The sequence below is a fragment of the Anser anser genome (assembly GCF_964211835.1).
Source record: "Anser anser genome assembly, chromosome: 1".
In the NCBI taxonomy this organism is placed as follows: domain Eukaryota; kingdom Metazoa; phylum Chordata; class Aves; order Anseriformes; family Anatidae; genus Anser; species Anser anser.
The window spans coordinates 144915093-144934514 of NC_139720.1; the positions used below are offsets into that span (position 1 = coordinate 144915093).

The following is a 19422-nucleotide window of genomic DNA, read 5'->3' on the forward strand; positions in this document are numbered from 1 at the left end:
TTTTTTTGAAACTAATAGGTGTATTCCTGATTTATTTAATCGAAAAACTCTTGGTTTATTTCATGAAATAGTTTTACTTATGCTGAATTTCAGAATAAAATATTGTTATTTGTACAACAAATGATACCTAGGGCTTCTCCAAGCAGTCTTCCACAGGGGAAGAGCTTCTGTGAGGACATTCCAGAGCAGCATTTTTTCTGGGCTCTTTAATGATAGATGCATCAGTTTGTCTGTCGTTAATCCAGAGAAGGTGAAAAAGCTGACAAATGTGATTAGATAACAGGTTAAATCTAGCTGAGGTGGAATAGTATGACTATCATGATCACTTTACAGGCTTTAACTGAGGTCTGTAGATTTAAAAGACTCTTTTTAGTAGTTCAGCAAGAACCAGAGCTGAGATGTTCAGCAGAGCAAGGCACTCTCCAGAATATTTTTCTTTAGTATTTTTACCCAATGATTCATTCCCCACAGGCTTTTTTTTTTTTCTCTTTCTATAGAAAGAGCAAAGCAGTAGGAGTAGTAGTAGATAGTAGTAGTAACAGAAACACACAATATTATATAGTTTTCAAGCCATATGCTATTTCTGTGATAGATGTATTTCTGAAAGCACAGATTTCAGCACGCACTAGTGCCTGTTTGAGCTGAAAATGCCAAGAAGACAAAAGATACATGTGGAAAACATAGTCAAGGCAGTCGACTGACAAATTACACCCAAGACACATCTGTTACATCTTTGACAACATTTCAAAAAATCGCATCACTGATCAGCTACTGAACAGGTAGCTATACCTGGTTACTTTAAAAAAAAAAAATAAAAAAAAATAAAGATTTTCATAGCAGTAAGAGTGCAAAGAGCACATAGCCCAACCTTCTTCTGCAGAGCACCCGGCGAGCAGAGACGCCCCGGCAGAGCCCGGGGGGCGTGCGGCTGGGGGCAGCCCTGCAACAGGCAGGGGCAGCCGGGGGGGGGCTCCCAAAATGCAGGGTGCTGAGTGCTCCCCCGCTGCCCTCTCCGGCCCCCCCTGGCCCGGGTGGGGGCGGCCCGGGCTGCAGCACCACCCCGTGCCTGGTCCAGCCAGCAGGCGGGAGCGGAGCGCGCGGTGCCTCGGCTTTTTTTTTTTTTTTTAATTTTTATTATTATTACTCCTATTATTCTCGATGCATTTATTCTCCCCCGACACCCTGAAGCTGGATGTCTTCGCAGCTTGCCCGGGTGGGGAGGAGGAGAAGGGAGAGGGAGGAGCGAGCCCCCCCGCATCCATCCCGCGGAAAGTGAGCCGCGGTGCTGCTGCCGGGCATCACCCTCCTGCACATCGCTGCTCAGGACGCCTTTGCTGAAGACTTAGCTGGTTTTTTATTTTTATTTTTTTATATAATTATGTTTATTTTTCCCCCATCGGTTGCTCTGGATGCTAGATGCAGGTGAGTTTATCCTCCGCTTTTCTATGTCATCTCCCCCCGAGACAAGTGTAAAAAGTTTGCAAAGGGCAGAAGAAATCATAACCCGAGGTCCAGGCAGTTGGGTGGTTTGGTTGAAGAGGATTTAGCTTTTGCTGGGGCAATGTCTAAAGGCCTGGGTGCTGAGAAGGTGCTCACTGCTCTGCTGCAGGCTGAGGTTCTGAAGAGCAGACGCTTCCCATCACCTCGGTGCAGCACATTTACTGGTAGAGCAGGGATTTCTGTACGAGAAATTCTTCTTTGCACATCAGAGGGGTTGCTTTAACTTTTAAAGTGCTAGCTAAAATTAGCTTGTACTTCAGAAACCATGGTTCTCTTTTTTTGTGTGTGTGATTTTTTTTTCTTTTTTTTACACTGTTTTCACACACCATTAGCATTTTCCCTTGAGTGAACAGTGTGGTCTTCAAAGGTGATGGACCTCATAGCGTGTATGCTGTTGTTTTTGTTTTTGTTTGCCTTTTCCATAACTGTACTTTCCTAAAAGTATGTTTGTAAGTCTGTATGCAAGAGGTTCTGCCACAGACAGCAAGTTTGAGGAGCTGGGAGTTATCTAAACTTCTGGACCATAGAGTCTCCTCTCTTTATTGTTTCTGAAGACTTACCTCTGGATGTGTTACAGTGTGACTTAGGGTATGGAAAAAATAGTCCAGAACAGATGGGAGTTTTGTCCTCAATGTTGTGAAGTCCCACATAGTTTTTCTTCTTTCAACTTTCTTTGAAAAACGTTATTTCATGTACTTTGTCTGGTTGTGGATGCTTTTCATTAAACATAATAAACTTTTGCACCTGGAAGACAAGGTTTAGTGTTTACAAACTCGAAAACATAACATTCTTTTTCTCTCCCCCCTTAATTACACCAAACACTGCATATCCCTAAGTTAGGCATCAGGTCATGTAATTTATACCCATGCCATAAAATTTCAGCTGGGATTGTCTTTGAAATATTATGAATATTTTTAAATTATAACTTTTGAGTAGAAAGGTAAGTTCATAAATGAATGCAAATCTCTTTTAACATTGATTTTAATATTTACTCAATAATAGGATGCATAAGGCTGTGTGAATATGTAAATATAAGCTTTTTTTTTTTTAATCTCCCCTATATAAGTAAATAATGTACATATAATGTAAGAGAGTAATGCAAGGGTTTTTTTAAACAAAATGATTTTGAAGTTTGATTTTATTTTATGAAATTTTATCAGCTGTTAATATTTAAAGTGAACTAAGCATAATTTTTGGCATGTTGCCTTTGCAAGGGAAGATGATAATCTGCCAATTAGAAATAAAGAATGAGTTCATTTGGAAAAAAAATTCTTGAACCCTTAAACCTGATCTGTTCTCTACATTCATAATTTAGTTATTTTGGGTCAAAATGAGAAAAGAAAAAACAGCTTCACTGTTGTAAGATACTGCTGAAACTAATGTGTGTTGGCAAGTGCAAAAAGAAGCCTTGCACTCTCAGTATCACTGCCTGTATTTTCAGAAGCTGATATAACATCTTTTGAAACCTTTCTTCTCCCCCCCCAACCCGTTCCCCCCAACAGACTTTCAGAGAAAAGTGCAAGCAGTGCTGGATGTCTGTTTTGCTGTATGTTTAGATTACTAATGTCAAAATCAGTTACCAGATGAAGCTTTTAACAACTGGTGATATTAAATGAACTTTTGGCCTGTTTCACCTGGCCATGTGTTTTGTATCACTTTGGGTATGTTTTCCATTCCATATAAACTTAAACTAATTCAAGGGGACAAACTGGATATTCATTTATGTGTTTCAAATAAAATTGCAAGCTGTTTTTTTTTGTTAATTATTTTTATTGTTTTTTGTTTGTTTTGTTTGCTTGTTTTTCTTTTTTGAGAAGTAGAATTGGTAGAATTAGATAGGGTTCAGTTCTGCATGCCTCTCAGATTGTGAGAAACTGGGAGTGTTCAGGAGGTGGAGCTTGGACACTGGGGAGTACAGTGGGTCACCAGTAAAGTGGGATAACAAAAAGTAGCCTCTACCACAGCAAGGTATGTGTCTGGAGGTAAAAGAAAATAAGTGAAACTTCAAGCACACATCTTCATGTGTTTTTCAGGAATAATGTGTACTATTCAGTTAGATGCTAACATTAAGTAAGAATTAGACCAATTCGTTCAAGGTAAATGGATGGGAGTTTGGAATCTTTATTGAAATATGAAATTCTACCCAGTTCCAACCCCCCTGCCATGGGCAGGGACACCTCCCACCAGGCCAAGTTGCCCAAAGCCCCATCCAACCTGACCTTGAACATCTCAGGTGATGGGGCTTCCCTAGCTTCTCTTGGAAACCTGTGCCAGTGCCTTAACACCCTCTGAGTGAAGAATTTCTTCCTAACTTCTAATTTAAATTTCCACTCTTTTAGTTTTAAGCCATTACCCCTTGTCCTATTACTACAGTCCCTGATAATCACTACACTCCCTGACGAAAGAACAGGAACCTGGGTTTTGCCTGCACATGTGGTATGGGACTGTTGAATTAGAGTCAGCTGAATGTCACTCAGTGAGCAAATGTCCTTTTATGATTTCTGTAATTATGAATTTTTAATATTCCTTTGAAAATACATATATATGTGCATATTTAATAACTGTATGAAAAATATATTTTTATTACTTATATTTTGATGTTAATAGAGATGCATATATAAAGTTACATTTTCTAAATAGATTATAACCTTTGGCTTTGTCTAACTCCAATGCTGTGGTGCTTTAATGATAATATTATCCTGTGACAGTCCAAACCCTTGGCCTGTGATTATTCTGGTGAACTTAATTCCCACATAGAAGCATTTATGATGGTATGCTGTAATCTTTGCTACAGATTATCTAGGTGTAACCCATTCAGTTTGGGGTGGGGGAAGGGGGAGGAGTTGCATCTGTGCAAATTAATCTGTGTGTAAATCAGACTTAAGTCTCTCCAAATTTTGAAGCCAGATTCTGAAATATGGTTTGGGGGGAGCAGATAGGACTGATCTAGTTGCATCCTCAATAAACAGTCATGTGCAAACAGATTCAACAAAACTGTCTTGGAAGTAATGGGAAAATAATAGATTAATTTTGTATAAGACAGAGCATAAGCAGAATTTTGAAAAAAAAAATCCTACAGCTGATAACTTTTTCAGTTCATTTTTCTATACATTCTTATTTTCCTGTGAATTTTTTCTTCTGAAGTTCTCCTTTCATGCAGTGCCACAAAGCTTTGTTCCTATGCACACACACACATGCAGCTGTCTCTCTTTTCAGTTGTGCCATTAGTCTGAGAAGCACTCAACATCATTGTTTTAAAGAGTTGTTCTTTCATTTGTGTTTTGTTCCACTAAACTTTAACTCTGTTCCTTTAAACACAATTGTGAGTAAAATTAAAATATATTCTCAGTTAGTCTCAGTTAGTTTCCTTCTATAGCCTGCAACCAGAATTGTGACAGATATCTTTTTAATTTTCCTTTTTTTTTTTTTTTTTTTTTTTTCAGAATGGTAGAAAGAGGATTTCAAATGTTCTCCCTTACCATGTGCCTCCTAAATGGAGGTAGAGGGGGGTAAGCAGAAAACATCAGTTTTCAGGTTCTAAATGACCAAACAGTGGAAGGTCTGCAAAGTGTATTTAATCTTTTCATCATTTATTTATCACGAGACAAAGTTAAGGCAGACTGCATGTATTATAGTTCAAAATCACTGCAATAATGGGACATGTTTATCACAGTGACTTTGTGAAAGCAGGGAAATAGTAATAAGAAATACTTGTTATAAATATTTACCATGCCAAACAGCTTTGATAGAAGAAAAAAAAAAAACCCTCTACATCTTCAGTATACTCTGATGAACTCTCATCTTTCCAATTGGTTAACACATCTTTTTTTTTTAACTAATCAATTTGCAAAAAGCAGTAGTTAGGAGTAGTGCAACAGATGCTGCATTTTGAACTCTGGGTAGTTGTTCTAGGAGGACATGACTCCTGAAAGAAATGTTTTCATATTTTTAAGTTCAGCAAGCTATGGGTATTAAGTTTTGTTTGTTTGTTTGTTTTGTTTGTTTTTGTGTGTGTGTGGTGAGGAGTGGAAATTCTTACATATATTTATCTGCAATTTTTTTATTGAAACACTGGTGCAGAATTAGCCAGCCTTCTGCATGGTTGCAGGCAAAACAGTTACACATCCACATTAAGCATGCTGCTGTTGCTTCACAAAATACACGCACACATTGTATTCACTGTGTGGATCTATACAAATTCATGTCTGTGGTAGGAGAGATATGTGAAGCTCTGGATGTTTGTCTACTTTATAAATAATGAAGGTGAACACCTGTCCACTGGTAAATGTAGGAGAAGTGAAATTGATATCACAGCTTTGCCAACCTTTGTAAGCACATGGGAGCTTCAGGGACTGAGGTTGAAATTATTCTTTCTTGGTAAAGAAATAAATTCTCCTCCTAAATTTTTGGTTGCAATTAAACTCTAGCCAAGACTACAGCTTGGTGGATTGCCTTGATGTAGAAGATGATACAGCTTTTCCTCTGGGAAGATGATGTGAAAGATCTATCTTACATACTTCTTCTCTTCTGAGGAACTTTACTAGTAAGGTGAAAATAGCCTTTTCCATGCTAAACTGAGAGCTAAGAAAAAACTGTTTATAATAGCAAAGGAAATTTCCAAAAACTGATTTTTTTTCTTTTTTTCTGTTGAAAATCAGAGAAAAGACTGAGAAATATTTGCCACAGTTCAAAGATGAGAAATTGTAAATAAATAATGTACCTACTTTGGTCTTAATACGGAAAGGGTGGTTTTGTCTTCACCTTTGTTTTTTTTTTCTTTTTCAGAAAGACGATTGAGCAGAATAAAAAACAGTAGCTACTCGTTGGTAGGAGGGCTGCCCGTTTGCTCAGAAAGAAGAGACCATGTGGAAGCACCTTTTTAAGATAGCTTCCAATCTGACCTCCAAAAAAAAATCATCCAACATGATCCTGGGTTTAAACAAAAGATGAATTTGAGGTGATTGCTTGGTTTTTCTGCCCTGAATTCCCAAGTAGAAATGACCACTGAAAAGAAGTGTAAGAAAATATTCCCCTGCTGCAATACAGTATTTCATGCCTGAGTAACCATCGAAGAGATATCTCAACTGAGTAAAGCTTGCAAGAAATGATTTGATCTGTAATGGAGGGACACTTCTGTGAAACTGCCAGAGGCCTTCATCACAGGGCACCTGGTGTCTCTGCTCTCACCTACCTGTGGCAAAGTCCAAAATGAACCACACTTGGACATACAACCTGAGCTTTGATGCTCCTACAGATCTTGTAGAGCCGAGGGCTGGACTCTCACGAAATGGGCACACAATAGTGGCTGTTTTTCTTGGATTTATCTTGTTTTTTGGTTTCTTGAATAACCTGATTGTCCTCATCCTCTTCTGCAAGTTTAAAACACTCCGTAATCCAGTCAACATGCTCCTCCTGAACATCAGTATCAGTGACATGTTAGTGTGCATCTCAGGCACTACCCTCAGTTTTGCGTCTAACATCCATGGCAAATGGATTGGAGGGGAGCATGGTTGTAGGTGGTATGGATTTGTCAATTCCTGTTTTGGTAAGAGTTCAATGATAATTCTCTTATCCTATTCTTTTCAACACAGGTGCGTGAAGCCACTCAATGAGTTAGTTGACTCGGTGTATGGTAAATAGAAGGATGCTTTGGTTCCCTTGTTACGGTAAATCAAGTGAAATTCATGGCTTAAAACTTTTAACTGCAGGCTTTGTGAAACATAGAAGAGAGCTGATAAATATTCCTTAACATATCGTATTTTTGAAATAACTCATTTTTAAGAGCTGAAAATGATATCTAGAAAGAGGCGGGACACTAGAAGAAGTTTGACTAAGTGAATGAACATACATGGTACTTCCCTCTTTTTCAGGAAAATCTGTGCCAACAGTACACAGTCCTTTCAGTGCTGCTTCTATCACAAACAAAGCCTCATGAAAATACTCCATTTGCCATTTGTAATTATCTATTGATCTATAACATGAATTCCCTTTTGTCCCAGATAATGAGAGTTTTCATCATTAGATGCTTTCTGTTCTTCCCCAAAGCAAAATCTTTATTTTAAAATTACATGATGCACATTCAATAAGAAATTAACTTATAGGAATAGATGTCAGATATATTCAAAGCATTCATCAAAGCCAAAGTTAAACAGTATCTCTGCATTCTTCTTCTGTCCAGATAAAACTTCCTGTAAAAAGCTTTTGTAGTGTTAGATTTAAATTTTTAAATTAAAATAATCATATTAATTCTTTAAAAAATAAAGAAAAGATAAAACAGAAGAAAAAAGCACAGTCAGAGGGCAGCTTTTATGCCTTCAAGTTGATCCATCACTTTTATAATTACATTACCAAGCAGTGACCCTTTGTGCATTTATTCTTATATTCAAAAAAAGATCTGCTAAGGCAAGACATAAACTGTCCTGTGGGTACAACATCTAGACATGGTCCTATGCTCACCCAGACTGGAGGACCCAGTTCTTCTTGCTCTGTGTCCTTGCTTTGGTGATCTCCAGGCCACCAGGACAGGTCTGAACACATCCTATTTTCTTCTCTCCCTCTGATGTTGAGGTGCATCTCATACGAGTGCTCCGGCCTTAGCAGCACTCCCACAGCCCTTGATGTAGAGTCAGGCTGTGAGTCTAAACACACTTTTTCTGTCTGACTTACAAACTCTTGCTGTTTCTGACAGTGTGCTTTCCTCTGGTGCCCTTCCCTTCCTCAAACTTGTGCTGCACTAATGACAGTTATCTCAGCTTAGCAGTTTCCTCTGGGAAGCTGCTGCTTTGCCCAAAGTGACCTCTCAGGAGTTAGCAATGTTGTATTATATAAAAGCATTGGCTTCGGTGATATAAAAATAGACCCCATTACCAACAACACCTTTTTTTTTTGTGGTTTATTTTTTATTATTCATTTATTATTTATTTATATATTTTTAATTATTGTTTTTTAAATCTGTGCAGATCAGAAAAACATATCTTCTCCTTCCATGTTTTTTTTCCATTTTTGTGAGTCATTATGGTGATGGGGTAGTCTACTGGTCCATGTTGTTTGAAGCTTTAGCATACAGCTTTCTCACAGTAACTTTGTAGAAATGTATTCACATAAGATGCACAGGGGTTTTGAATGCATTCACCAGGCCTCTGCTACTGTGTCTTCATAACTAACTTCATAACAGAGCTGAATAACTCAGTCACTAGTCTTCTCAGGGAGAAAAGGTGTAGGACTGGATTTTCTCCATCCTTTGATTTACCTGTGTTTTTTATTATTAGGGAGTGGGATGCAAAGATTATATTTGAAGAGACGAGAAAAAAGGTATGTGTTTAAGGGAGCAGAAAAATGGTATGTGTTTAAGGGAGGAGAAAAAAAGGTATGTGTTTAAAGGATGAGGAAAAAAAGTATGTTGAAGGTGCCTTTCGAGCTTGTTGGCTTCTGTCAGAATACCTGTGTGCTACTTCCCCAGTTACTGTGGAATTAAAACAGCAAATGGGTCAGCTTCTCATGGGGTGACTTGATTGTGGAATGGTTCTTCAGGTCTACTGTATAAATCAGATGGATGGCAGGACAGCAGGCTTCCATTCTGCAGTGACACATGTCCATGCAAGAGATTTCAGTACAGCTCTTAAAATTGTTTAGATCATCAAAGAACAAGCAAGCAGACAAAAACACAAAGCCCATAATGCTAAAGTTGACTTCAGCTTCCCTGACTGGCTCTACTATCAGCAGGGTGTCCTGGGTGGCTGGGACAGCTTGACCGCTGGCAAGTGTTGAACTGTGCACATGGAAACTTTTCTTAAGAGTGTTAAAAACATTCTTTTGCAATTCCATTTGCAAAGTCTTGCAACACTCACAATATTTGTTATTATGCTTTTATTTTTACTACTGCGTATAAAGGGTATACTGAAGAAGTTTGCCTGCAAAATTATAACTAAAAATGTTCACTGGAAAATAACATGAGTAAACATGAGTAAAAGCATAGAATAGTAGCAGGTGGCTTAACATTTAGATGTCTCCATCTGCAGATAAATACCATTGTTCATCTGCTTTCTTGAAATGATATAATCCAAAATGCGTTAAAGAAAAACATAGATATAGATTAAGTTGACAGCATTTCAGTTCTTCACAGCACTTGAAAACAAAATTCCCAAGATTTTTCTTGCATTCCATGTGTGCTTTGAGCATCATAGACTGAACAGGGACATGTTGAATGGAATGGTTAATTTTTTTACAGACTTCGAGATATTATTGATAAGGGCGTAGGGTGGGGGGAACAACATCTCATTCATTGTAGAATTCTTTTCTTTGTCTTCCATGGACTTTAGAAAAACTGTATACAATTTACAAAAGTGATTCAGAAACTCTAGAGGAGGAAAAGTATATTCTGTATGGTAAACTTGTGGTTTAAGACCTCACTGACTGATACCTTGTAGTTACCGAAAATTAGAAAGTTATTTGTCAGCAAGAGGTTTTTTTGACACTTTTGTCGACCAGCTTAGATCACAGCCTTCCTCCTGACTGCTATGGATGCCTTGTGAGTGGCAAAGTGGATTAGATTTATAAACATAATTGCAAGAACTACAAGTACTACAAAATAATGGCTATGATATAAAAGGCTACAATATAAAAGGAACATATATGAGCAAATAAATGGCAAAACTATATAGGCTGGGAGGAGAGGGTTTATTTGTGTTGTTTACACTTTTTTTTGCAATCCCTTAGCTATTCTTCTAAAAACGTATATACTTTCCATTCACTGAAAGTTATCTTACACTCCTTTGTGCCTTGAGTCTGATTTTGGCCTGCCAAAGCTAAGAGAAATTGCCCTAATGCTCAGGATCCATAAGAAAGATGTGTTGTAGGAGAGATAATTAAGAACTGAAGTTCAACATCAAGCTCTGTAAGAGTAAACTCTTTAAATTATATATATATATATTTTTTTTTTTCACCTCACGGGATAGAAGTCTGTCCTACTAGGATAAACTTCATTATAGAACCAGAATTTCAGATTATATTACAGTAAGTTCACTGGCTTCAGCAGAATTGTACTCTCCAGTAACAAATGAAGATATGTACCTTTTTTTTTCTAAAACACATAGTGATGGTGATGATGATGATAAACCAACAACCTTTAATATTTTCCTAAACCATAAAGAAGTCTGTAGTGGGCAACTAAGCTTTATGACTTGGCAAATATTTAATGATATGTAAAACACACCTACGCCAACTTCAAAATGTAAAAATGTTTTTAAAAGTAATTCACCTTTTAAAGAGCTTCTGAGAAGGACTGAATTTTTCGTAGTTGTTTTGCTCCCTCACACTTTGTTTTGTGATGCTACGAAAAACACCTTCTTTCTGTCTAAAATTCAATTGGGAGTGAAGGTCTTAACCCCCAGGTCCATAGCCTGGAGGAAACTTAGCCAGTGAATGTAGGAAGATGAGGTTTTTTTCAAATGCAGATGCATGTCCATAGATCACTCATTTTGTTTGAAGTGCCTTTTCTCTTTTAAAATCACATAACTATTTCCCTGGGAGGTGATCCAGAAAGTAGCTCGAATTCTCTTCCCAGCAAAATCGACAGTGCAATGGACATTGATGTTGCTTATTGTGGAATCGAGCTGCATGGTCTTTACTGGGTAATTCATTGCCTATTCCAGGCACTTAAAAATCATGAACCAAGAACCAGTACCAGGAGGTTCCTATGAGCACAATGGAAAAAATATGGAGGAGGTGTAGGTGTTTTGTTTATTTGCTTGCTGTTTTCCACACCTCTACTTTATGATTTCAAATCATTCTCTGAAAGCAGATGGTTTAGAAAGTAATGGACAGTGCAGATGCTGATCAATGAGCATGTAATGTGGATTTTAAGGAGAACAGTAAATATCATGAGACTTGCTATAGCAGCATAAGAGCTGTTGGGACTTCATTTGAGAAGCATAAAGGATAGAGTTAGGGGAGGAACAATGTGGACTGTTCCTGTCGTAAATGATTTTCCCCTGGTGCTTGTGCCTGTTTGCAGCTCCATCAACTAGGTCACTGCAGTGCACGTATTTGCTAAATTTGCTCCCGTTACCCACCACTTAGCCACAGTTTGATAGGCTCATGGTTATACATTTAAGCAAACATTCATGTTTGCAGGGGACACAAGGACAGGACGGACACATTTTCCCAAATGAACTCTGAGTAAACTTTGCAAGCAGGCTGAAATAAAAACTGTTAAATATATCATGGAATGATTAGGCACTAGATTTTAATTTAGGAAAAATACAATATTTAGTAAAACACTCCCAAAGAGACCATATACGCACAAAGTGATATTGCACCCTAAGATTGTTTGTTATGCAGCTTTGACCACCTCACACATACTCTCTCCAATGCCCTATTATACGCTTCAGATCTCTGGACAGATGAAAACTTTGAGAAACATTTCATCTTTTCCCAAGATATATGCACTAATGTAGACTTCCCAAAGATGTAAGGCAGGCAGTATTTGGGTGTGAAAAACTTCTGGAGTTCATTTTCAGAATTGCTATGTTATGCCATATCAGGATTAAATATTAAGTAGATTAATTCACGTAGGACAGTTGATACCTTCTCCAGTCCAGGAAATCCAACATTGGATTCTGAGGCTGTAAAGTTTTGAAGTGCATCACTAATAATGAAATTTTTGTGACTCTTGAACTCTTTGTTCATGTCCGCTGATTGTTTTCTTTCTTCCTCAGCCTTTGTGGTAATTAAAAGCTGTGTGATTTGAGGTCACATCTTCCATGCAGCAACATGTCCTTGTCCTGTATGCAAGAGAGGGCTCCACTCTTAAACTTGTTCTAACTGAAGTAGAGTGTGTGTATATACCTTTATGACCACTGATGAACCAAAGTCCCATCTAAATGAGGGCTTTAATGTTTTTAGAAAACCCATAGTACCCAACTATGTAGGCAGATAATCTATTCAGTCACATTTAAGCTGTTATTGAATTATTCCCCTGTAAGCTTCCAGAGAATACATTAAATGAGAAACAGAGCTGTTCATGGTTTTGTTTTAAAGTTCAGTTTCCCTGCGACCTTAAACAAATAATTTCCTTCTTAATCTGTTGCCTTGATTTTATATTCTGTCTTAAACATACTTCACTAAACTGAGGTACTTTGAGTATAAACGTGTAACATATTGTAAGCTTTCTGCTCATGAGATGCAATTGAGAAATCGAGATCCCAAGCGAAGTGAATGGCTTTTCTGTGAGAATGAATATGGTGTTTTTGTTTGTTTGCTTGTTTCTTTTCCCAAGGGTGAAAACATAATCTTCCTTGACTTGATTCTGCAAGAGCTCAAGACTGAAGTTGTCTGAGCCCTGACAGAGTAAGGTCTCGTGTCCCAGTGTGAAATACTCTTAGCAGCTCCTTACTTGGCTCCTGAATGTGGATAGCTCCTTTTTCAAGTGGGTTTAGGATGGGATTTAAAGTAGTATTCCTATAAATAAAATTGACAGGAGACACCACTGATCAGTAATGTTTAAGAAAACTTAGTTCTCATCAGAACTCAAAGACGTTATGTATTTTAAATGAGTAGACTCTGTTGTGCTTGCAATCAACAGGACCTATGCAAACTTTTCTAGGTAGTTGTTCGATATCAGAATTTTTTTGCTGTTTCAAAGAGAGGACCAAGAAAAAGGTTGTATAAAAAACTGGAAAACACCAAAGATGCTTACAGTTCCTTTATCTAAAAAAGGACAAATAATATCATTACTTAGAGGGTTTTACTGATTTTCGAATAATATTACAACTAATGGTTGGTCCTGAATTTTTCTGCATAATTTCAAGCACCTGATATCCATTAGGCTGTATAGTAAATGGAAACACAAAAGTACTTATTCAGGAGATATGTAATCTGAATTCCTCTTTGACATCCCTTCTCTAAGGAAACTGAAGTTAGGCTGTCATTCTTTTTATTTAAATGATTAATAAATTAGGTAACCACATATTAATAAATACAATTCTAAGAGCCAAATTTACAGGGAAACATGAAATTCTGAACACCTTAGAGATGGATGGGGATAATTTGATGAAAAACAAGTATTTCCCAATTACTCAGTCTTCTTTCATAATCAATAGGAAAAGAAATCTGCATTGTCAGCGTACAAATTGTCTGACATACTTCAGATATTCTCCTCAGGGTGATATAAGCTGTGTCTTAGAAGTGACTCTTTGTCTCCACCAGCTTTGAAAGGAGCCAAGGATCACAAGCTCAGGGGTGGATATTTGCTCTGTACCTCCCTGCAGCCATGAAATGACCCTCACCACCAAAGTGCTTATTACTTCTTTTGGCTTTATGCCATTTTGTCACTTTATCTTATAATTCGTTTCTCAGTTCAGTGTCCTTTTCCTGAATGTTGGGCTTATTTCTTAGTTTATTTCTAGTTTCTCTGGGCATTAAACACCATTCGTGTTGAAATCACTAGTTGCCCAAGAGTGAATATTTGGAAAACATTTGTTATGTTTCTATGAAGAGGTGCCCAAATCTCCTTTCAGAACTTGACCATACATTCATCATGCAGGGAACATGCTGTCTGCTCTGCCTACAGATAACTTGGAGAGCAGAAGTATTGTTTTATTTATTTATTTATTTATTTATTTATTTTTAATGCAATTTAAGAACTTGAAGCCGAGAGTCAGACCCAGAAAAAATTGTAGAGAACCAATTAAAGAAGGTACCATAACATGCATAGAAAGTGTCTGTAATACCAGGAATAGTTCCTTCTCCCTCCCTTGGACTGGGCAGCCCCAGCTCTGCACCAGCTCAACACCTGACTGCAGTAGGAGCTTTGGGTGCACCAGAATCCCCTCTTTTCCCTCCCTCTCCCCCTCCCAGCCTTCAGCACAGAGGAAATACAAGCACGTGGCTCAAACAGGAGCTGAAGCGTGCTCTGAACAGTTCACTGATCCCTGGTGGCCCTTCTACATGCACCAGCAGGCACACGTAGATTGAGTCATCATGCTCTCCCTTGACTGCCACAGCTAATATTTTCTGCTGCTGTGTTTTGTTGTGTGATAATCTACAGCCTATTCACCTAATGCCTGACCAAAAAATAGACAACAAAAACCATGCAAAGATTTCAACAGTGAAGGGTGGAGAGCAGTTTGTATGTGTGTCCCTGGGTTAAGGGACAGAAAAATAGCAGAATTCTGTAAGGCAGTCAATAACTTCCTTGGTAGCTTTTACACATAGTTATCAGCTGTCTATAGGATGCCAACTTCTGTTCTGGAAGAAATGTTCTGCCCATGCCCAAAGTCCGTTTCTGTGTGTGTGCAAGTGACTTCAAATAACTGCCTATGTTTGAGACTTCCTTATCGAGCAACCATACCCTTGGTTCAGTTGCATATTTTTAGTTTTGGTACATGGCACTACATAATAACCATGTATTGCAGAATGTTAAGAACTTTGTGCAAGACAAGATACAAAATAAAATCACTTTACATAGAGACCTGGAAGGGGCTTACATGCAAAAAAAAAAAAAAAAAAGAAAAAATCAGACCTTGCAAAATTATTCTGATGATGAAATGAGTCTAAAAGGTCAGGGCTGTAAGCTGTGTTAGAAATGATGGAAGATCATTTCTGTTAGACAGGTTTAATCATGTGCATTTGCAGACCCTGTTCCCTAATCCTATGTCACAGCATTAACCCAGGCAATGCTGTGCCTGATGTTATATTTCCATCAGTGCAGCAAAAAACAGAAACCAACTGTGTCTGTAATCGGGCCACATTCACGTGAAGAAATATGTTATTAAAATGTATCTGGTTTTCTTGTCCCTCAGTAGGTAAAATGAAATAAACTTGAGCCCAGTAAATAAACAGTGTTCACTCAGAAAAACTGCACTGGAGAGCACTGGACTTTGCTTGTGACAGACGGTTGAATCATATTTTATTTAACTATGTATTTAATAATCTTGGTAACTCTTAAGACCGTCTGCATGCTGCCGGATCTGAATTCAATATTTTTTGTTAAAACTTGAACTTTCATTGTAGTCCTGCAGTCTATCAGAGAGAGGATATTATCTCCAGCTATTTAAATCCAAGTTATATAGCTAGTGGCTTTTTCTTTACTGGTGACATATATTTTCTATGACCATTTCTTTTAGAAAGCATTTAAGCTGAATGCTACGTTTTCCATTCTAGTAAGGGAATTAATAACTACTGGCTTTTCAGTGATAACACAACCAATACACAATTGTTGGCATAGTTCCAAATAATGACATAGTAATAAACAATAACTAGCAATTTCATTTTTTCCCCCTTTCCACAGCTGTGGCCAATACTTTACTTTAAAGTAATCATCTTTTGAAGTAATCATTTTTTTTTCTATTAGTGTCTGCCACTTTTGTGATTAAGAATATCTATTAAGATGAAAAAATCATTTGCAGTAATTTGTGAAAAGATTGTTCTGGTATGGCAAAAAATACATATTTTGAAAGCAGGAGCTATCCTGTTCAGATTTGCATTCTTCTAGGGATCAACACTAGCTGCAAAGATGTTTCTGAAACCACAGATTCAGTAAATGTCTAATAAGTTAAGAAACTACAGCCTCTATTGATTTACTGACCGCTTATTGTTTCTGATGATTTCACAGCTAAAATGACTCACTACTTAAACGATCCAAATGTCTCATATTGCTTGAAGGTGTTTTTTGTTTTTGTTTTTAACATTATTTTTCCCCAGACTACGAAGTCAAAATGTCCTCTGGCTGCTGTAAATTTTTCCATAATTGATACTGGCAGGATGAACGCTTGAGATCTGCAAACAACAAAAGTAAGGGGGCATCACTCCATGTAGCCACTCCCTTAACTCACTGTTATTTTTAGAACAGAATGTAGTGGAATAGTTCAGTTGGAAGGGACATACAAAGATCATCAAGTCCAACTGCCTGACCACTTCAGAGCTAGCCAAAAGTTAAAGCGTATTATCGAGGCATGAAGTGCCTGTTGAAAACTCACAGGCGTGGGGCCTCAAACACCTCTGTAGCAAGCCTGTTCTAGTGTTTGACCAACCTCACCAGAGAAATCTTTCCTAATGCCCAGTCTGAACCTCACTTGACACAGCTTTGAGCCATTCCCACATGTCCTGACATCAGTGCCCAGGGAGCAGAGACTGCCACCTCCCTCTGTGCTTCCCTTGCTCAGGACATTGCAGAGAGCAGTGGGGTCACCCCTCAGCCTCCAGTTCTTCAAGCTATCAAGTCTCCCTGTGCTTTGACTCCTTAGTGGTTTGGAACCTGATTAACGCTCTCTCTCCCTGCTCTGTTCTGGCTTAGTGTGGATCAGGGCTGGCAGATGAGAGGGTGTTCACCTATACAAGGGTGAAGCCTTATGTTCAGCATGGGTGCCTGGGCAACATCTTTAAACTGCTGTGTTATACCACTGAAAAACTTCACATGCTTCAGCTGAAGGTTTCTCATGCCAGCTATCAGCCTCAGGCTCAATTTCTGTGGGCAATTTCAGCTAATGACTTTTCCCCAAATGTGGCAAAATTGCATTATTTCTTCTGCTTGTAGTTTCTTAAGCCCATTTCATGTACAGCCACCAGTACATTGGAAGTATCAACCTATGACCAGTTACAACCTTTCAGTTTTCCTTGTGAAAGTATAGCAGGTACCATGCAAAAGACTAATAACTCACTGGGGTAAAATGTTAATTTACATATATTCCATAGTGTTTTATGTTCACCACCTGTTAATTTTCTAGTTTAGTTTATTTTTATTGTATTTTCTGTCCTGTTTTTTTTGTTTCCATATTGTTTTTTTTTTTTTCCCTATTGGTTTCAGTAATGCAGTCCAGAGCAGAAATAATAGGTAACTTTCTAATGGAAGAAAAGATCAAATGTGCAGTCTTCAAATGAGTCAATAGGCAGAAATCAGTTTGAGTTATTTTCATAGAGGTTTGTTAGATCAAAATCTATTCAAGACCAAATAACTAACAGAAAGAAAAGGGAAAAACAAACAAACAAACAAAACACCCTGAGTTTATTGTGTAAATTTTTCATAAGAAATTGTCTGATCATCTCTAAACATAACATCCACATAAAACTTTGTTTAGATTAGGACTCTAATAATTTCTAAGATTCAAAAAAGGTTAATTCATGTAAGTTTCATTTTGACTGCTAAATTTCTAAATGTTGTCCAAGCATAGTACAAACCTCTGAGATAGTGCTGAAATAGCACGCTAACATCTGGCAAGATTTGCTTTGAGCTAAGAAATGGTATGAATTTTACAAAAACAGAGATAATCCCCATTAACTTGCATTTATCAAAATTTCAGAACACACAATGGTTGGATACTGTTGAGTCTTCTTTAAACTTAATTTTTATATGTGCACGCACACTGCAACATTATCGTTTGCCAAATTTACAGTTTGTGGGTAATTTCTGTTCTGCACTCTGACTGTTTATGAAGTTACCAGGGGACCTCTTTATACTGCCACATTTAATCATCCTAATGAATTGATGCAAGCTGCATGGGCACTGCACAGCAGGCAGAATGAGGCTGAGCATCCTGGGTCAAGGAGCTCACACAGTGAGCAGGAGGCTGATCAAGGTCCCTTTGGCTGATCCACATCTGCCTAGGTGCACGCTCAGCAGGATTTCATTAGAAATAGTGTCAGGGCAGGAAGTTATATAATAGGGGTGGCAGATTACAAACTCTGCCCCTTAATGGCAATATGCAGTATCTACATGACTTGTGGAGGTGCACTATTTACATATTCTGTACACGACCTCCAGTGCACAAAACAGCTCTTCTCCACACAAGTCTTTGTTACAGGTCCAAACATTGCCTAATTTTATCAAACCCATCAATTTTTGCTACTTTTTTGGTCTGTTGACTTTTCGGGGAAAGAACATCTGGCAGCACAAGAGGACTGCAGTTCAGCAATGGCTACATGAGGATGTTGAGGATTGTTTTACTGGGTATATTTCTTAAAATGGATAGTGTATTTCTATCTAAAATCCTTGTGAGAGGCAAAGACAGAGGAATAGGATGAAAGGCTGCCAGATAAATATGCCAGTCAGGATTTAAATGGGCTTTTTCTAATTGTTAGAAAGCAGGTTATGAGGAAAGACAAAGCCACAGCTTAATATTCTTTGTGATAAGAGCAGAAAGTAGACATACCACCATCTGGTTTCCTCCATATAGCCTTTTTTCTCTATTGGTCAGTGCATCAGGAATTTGAGGATGAGAAAAAGTAGGAGCTTTCTAAGTGTTAATATCTTTTCTGGGGCTGGCAGCACTCAAGCCTTTGGGAAAGAAATATTAATAGTAAAACAAGCAGGTAGTAGTCCCTTATTATTCTGTAATTATTTCTTCTTATTATTGGAATTACTAAATACTAGCGGTGTCTTGCAAAGGAGTGATTATATCCATGCTAATCATTTGTCATTTAAAAATGTTGCACAGCTAAACTTCTACAATTCTAAACTTAGTTATGGTAACTTTCATCGTCCAATGACAGTTTTGCCAGTAGACAGTCCCAGCAGCCTGTGATTTGTGGTGTAGGGACTTCATGCCTGAGGTGGTACTGTTGAGTGTGATAGATCTTCCTGGATTTATCACTCAGACTGAGTGTTCTCTGGAACCCTGAAAAATTTTGGTATTCGCAATACAATATGTCAAGGAGTTCCACACACCAGCTGTGTACTGTGCAAAATAAAGTACCCTTTCCTGTTTGTTTATTCTGAGTCCGCAACATGATATTTCATTTGAAAATCCAGTTCTTATATTATGAGAAACACTAAATAATCAACCCCCGTCCACCTTTTCATGTTCTCTATTCTTTTCGCTGTTTTCCTTTTCTATCAATCCCTGATGTTTACTTTTCTAAATGCCGCTGAGCATTGGTGCTTAGTAGAAGTAGTTTTCATAAAGTTCTCTATCATAACTCTCTTTCAAT

At 37.9% G+C, this 19422-nt stretch overlaps 1 protein-coding gene across 1 annotated transcript in view; it reads left to right on the forward strand.

Moving 5' to 3' along the window:
• The first annotated feature begins 340 nt into the window (after positions 1–340).
• Positions 341–19422, forward strand: part of LOC310893051 (pinopsin-like) — a 93607-nt gene continuing 74525 nt past the window's right edge. The window contains exons 1-2 of the mRNA XM_083821540.1: positions 341–1422; positions 6286–7045. Of these exons, the coding sequence (XP_083677666.1) occupies positions 6709–7045 (337 nt within the window). The 5' untranslated portion in view covers positions 341–1422; positions 6286–6708. The remainder of the gene's footprint in view (positions 1423–6285; positions 7046–19422) is intronic.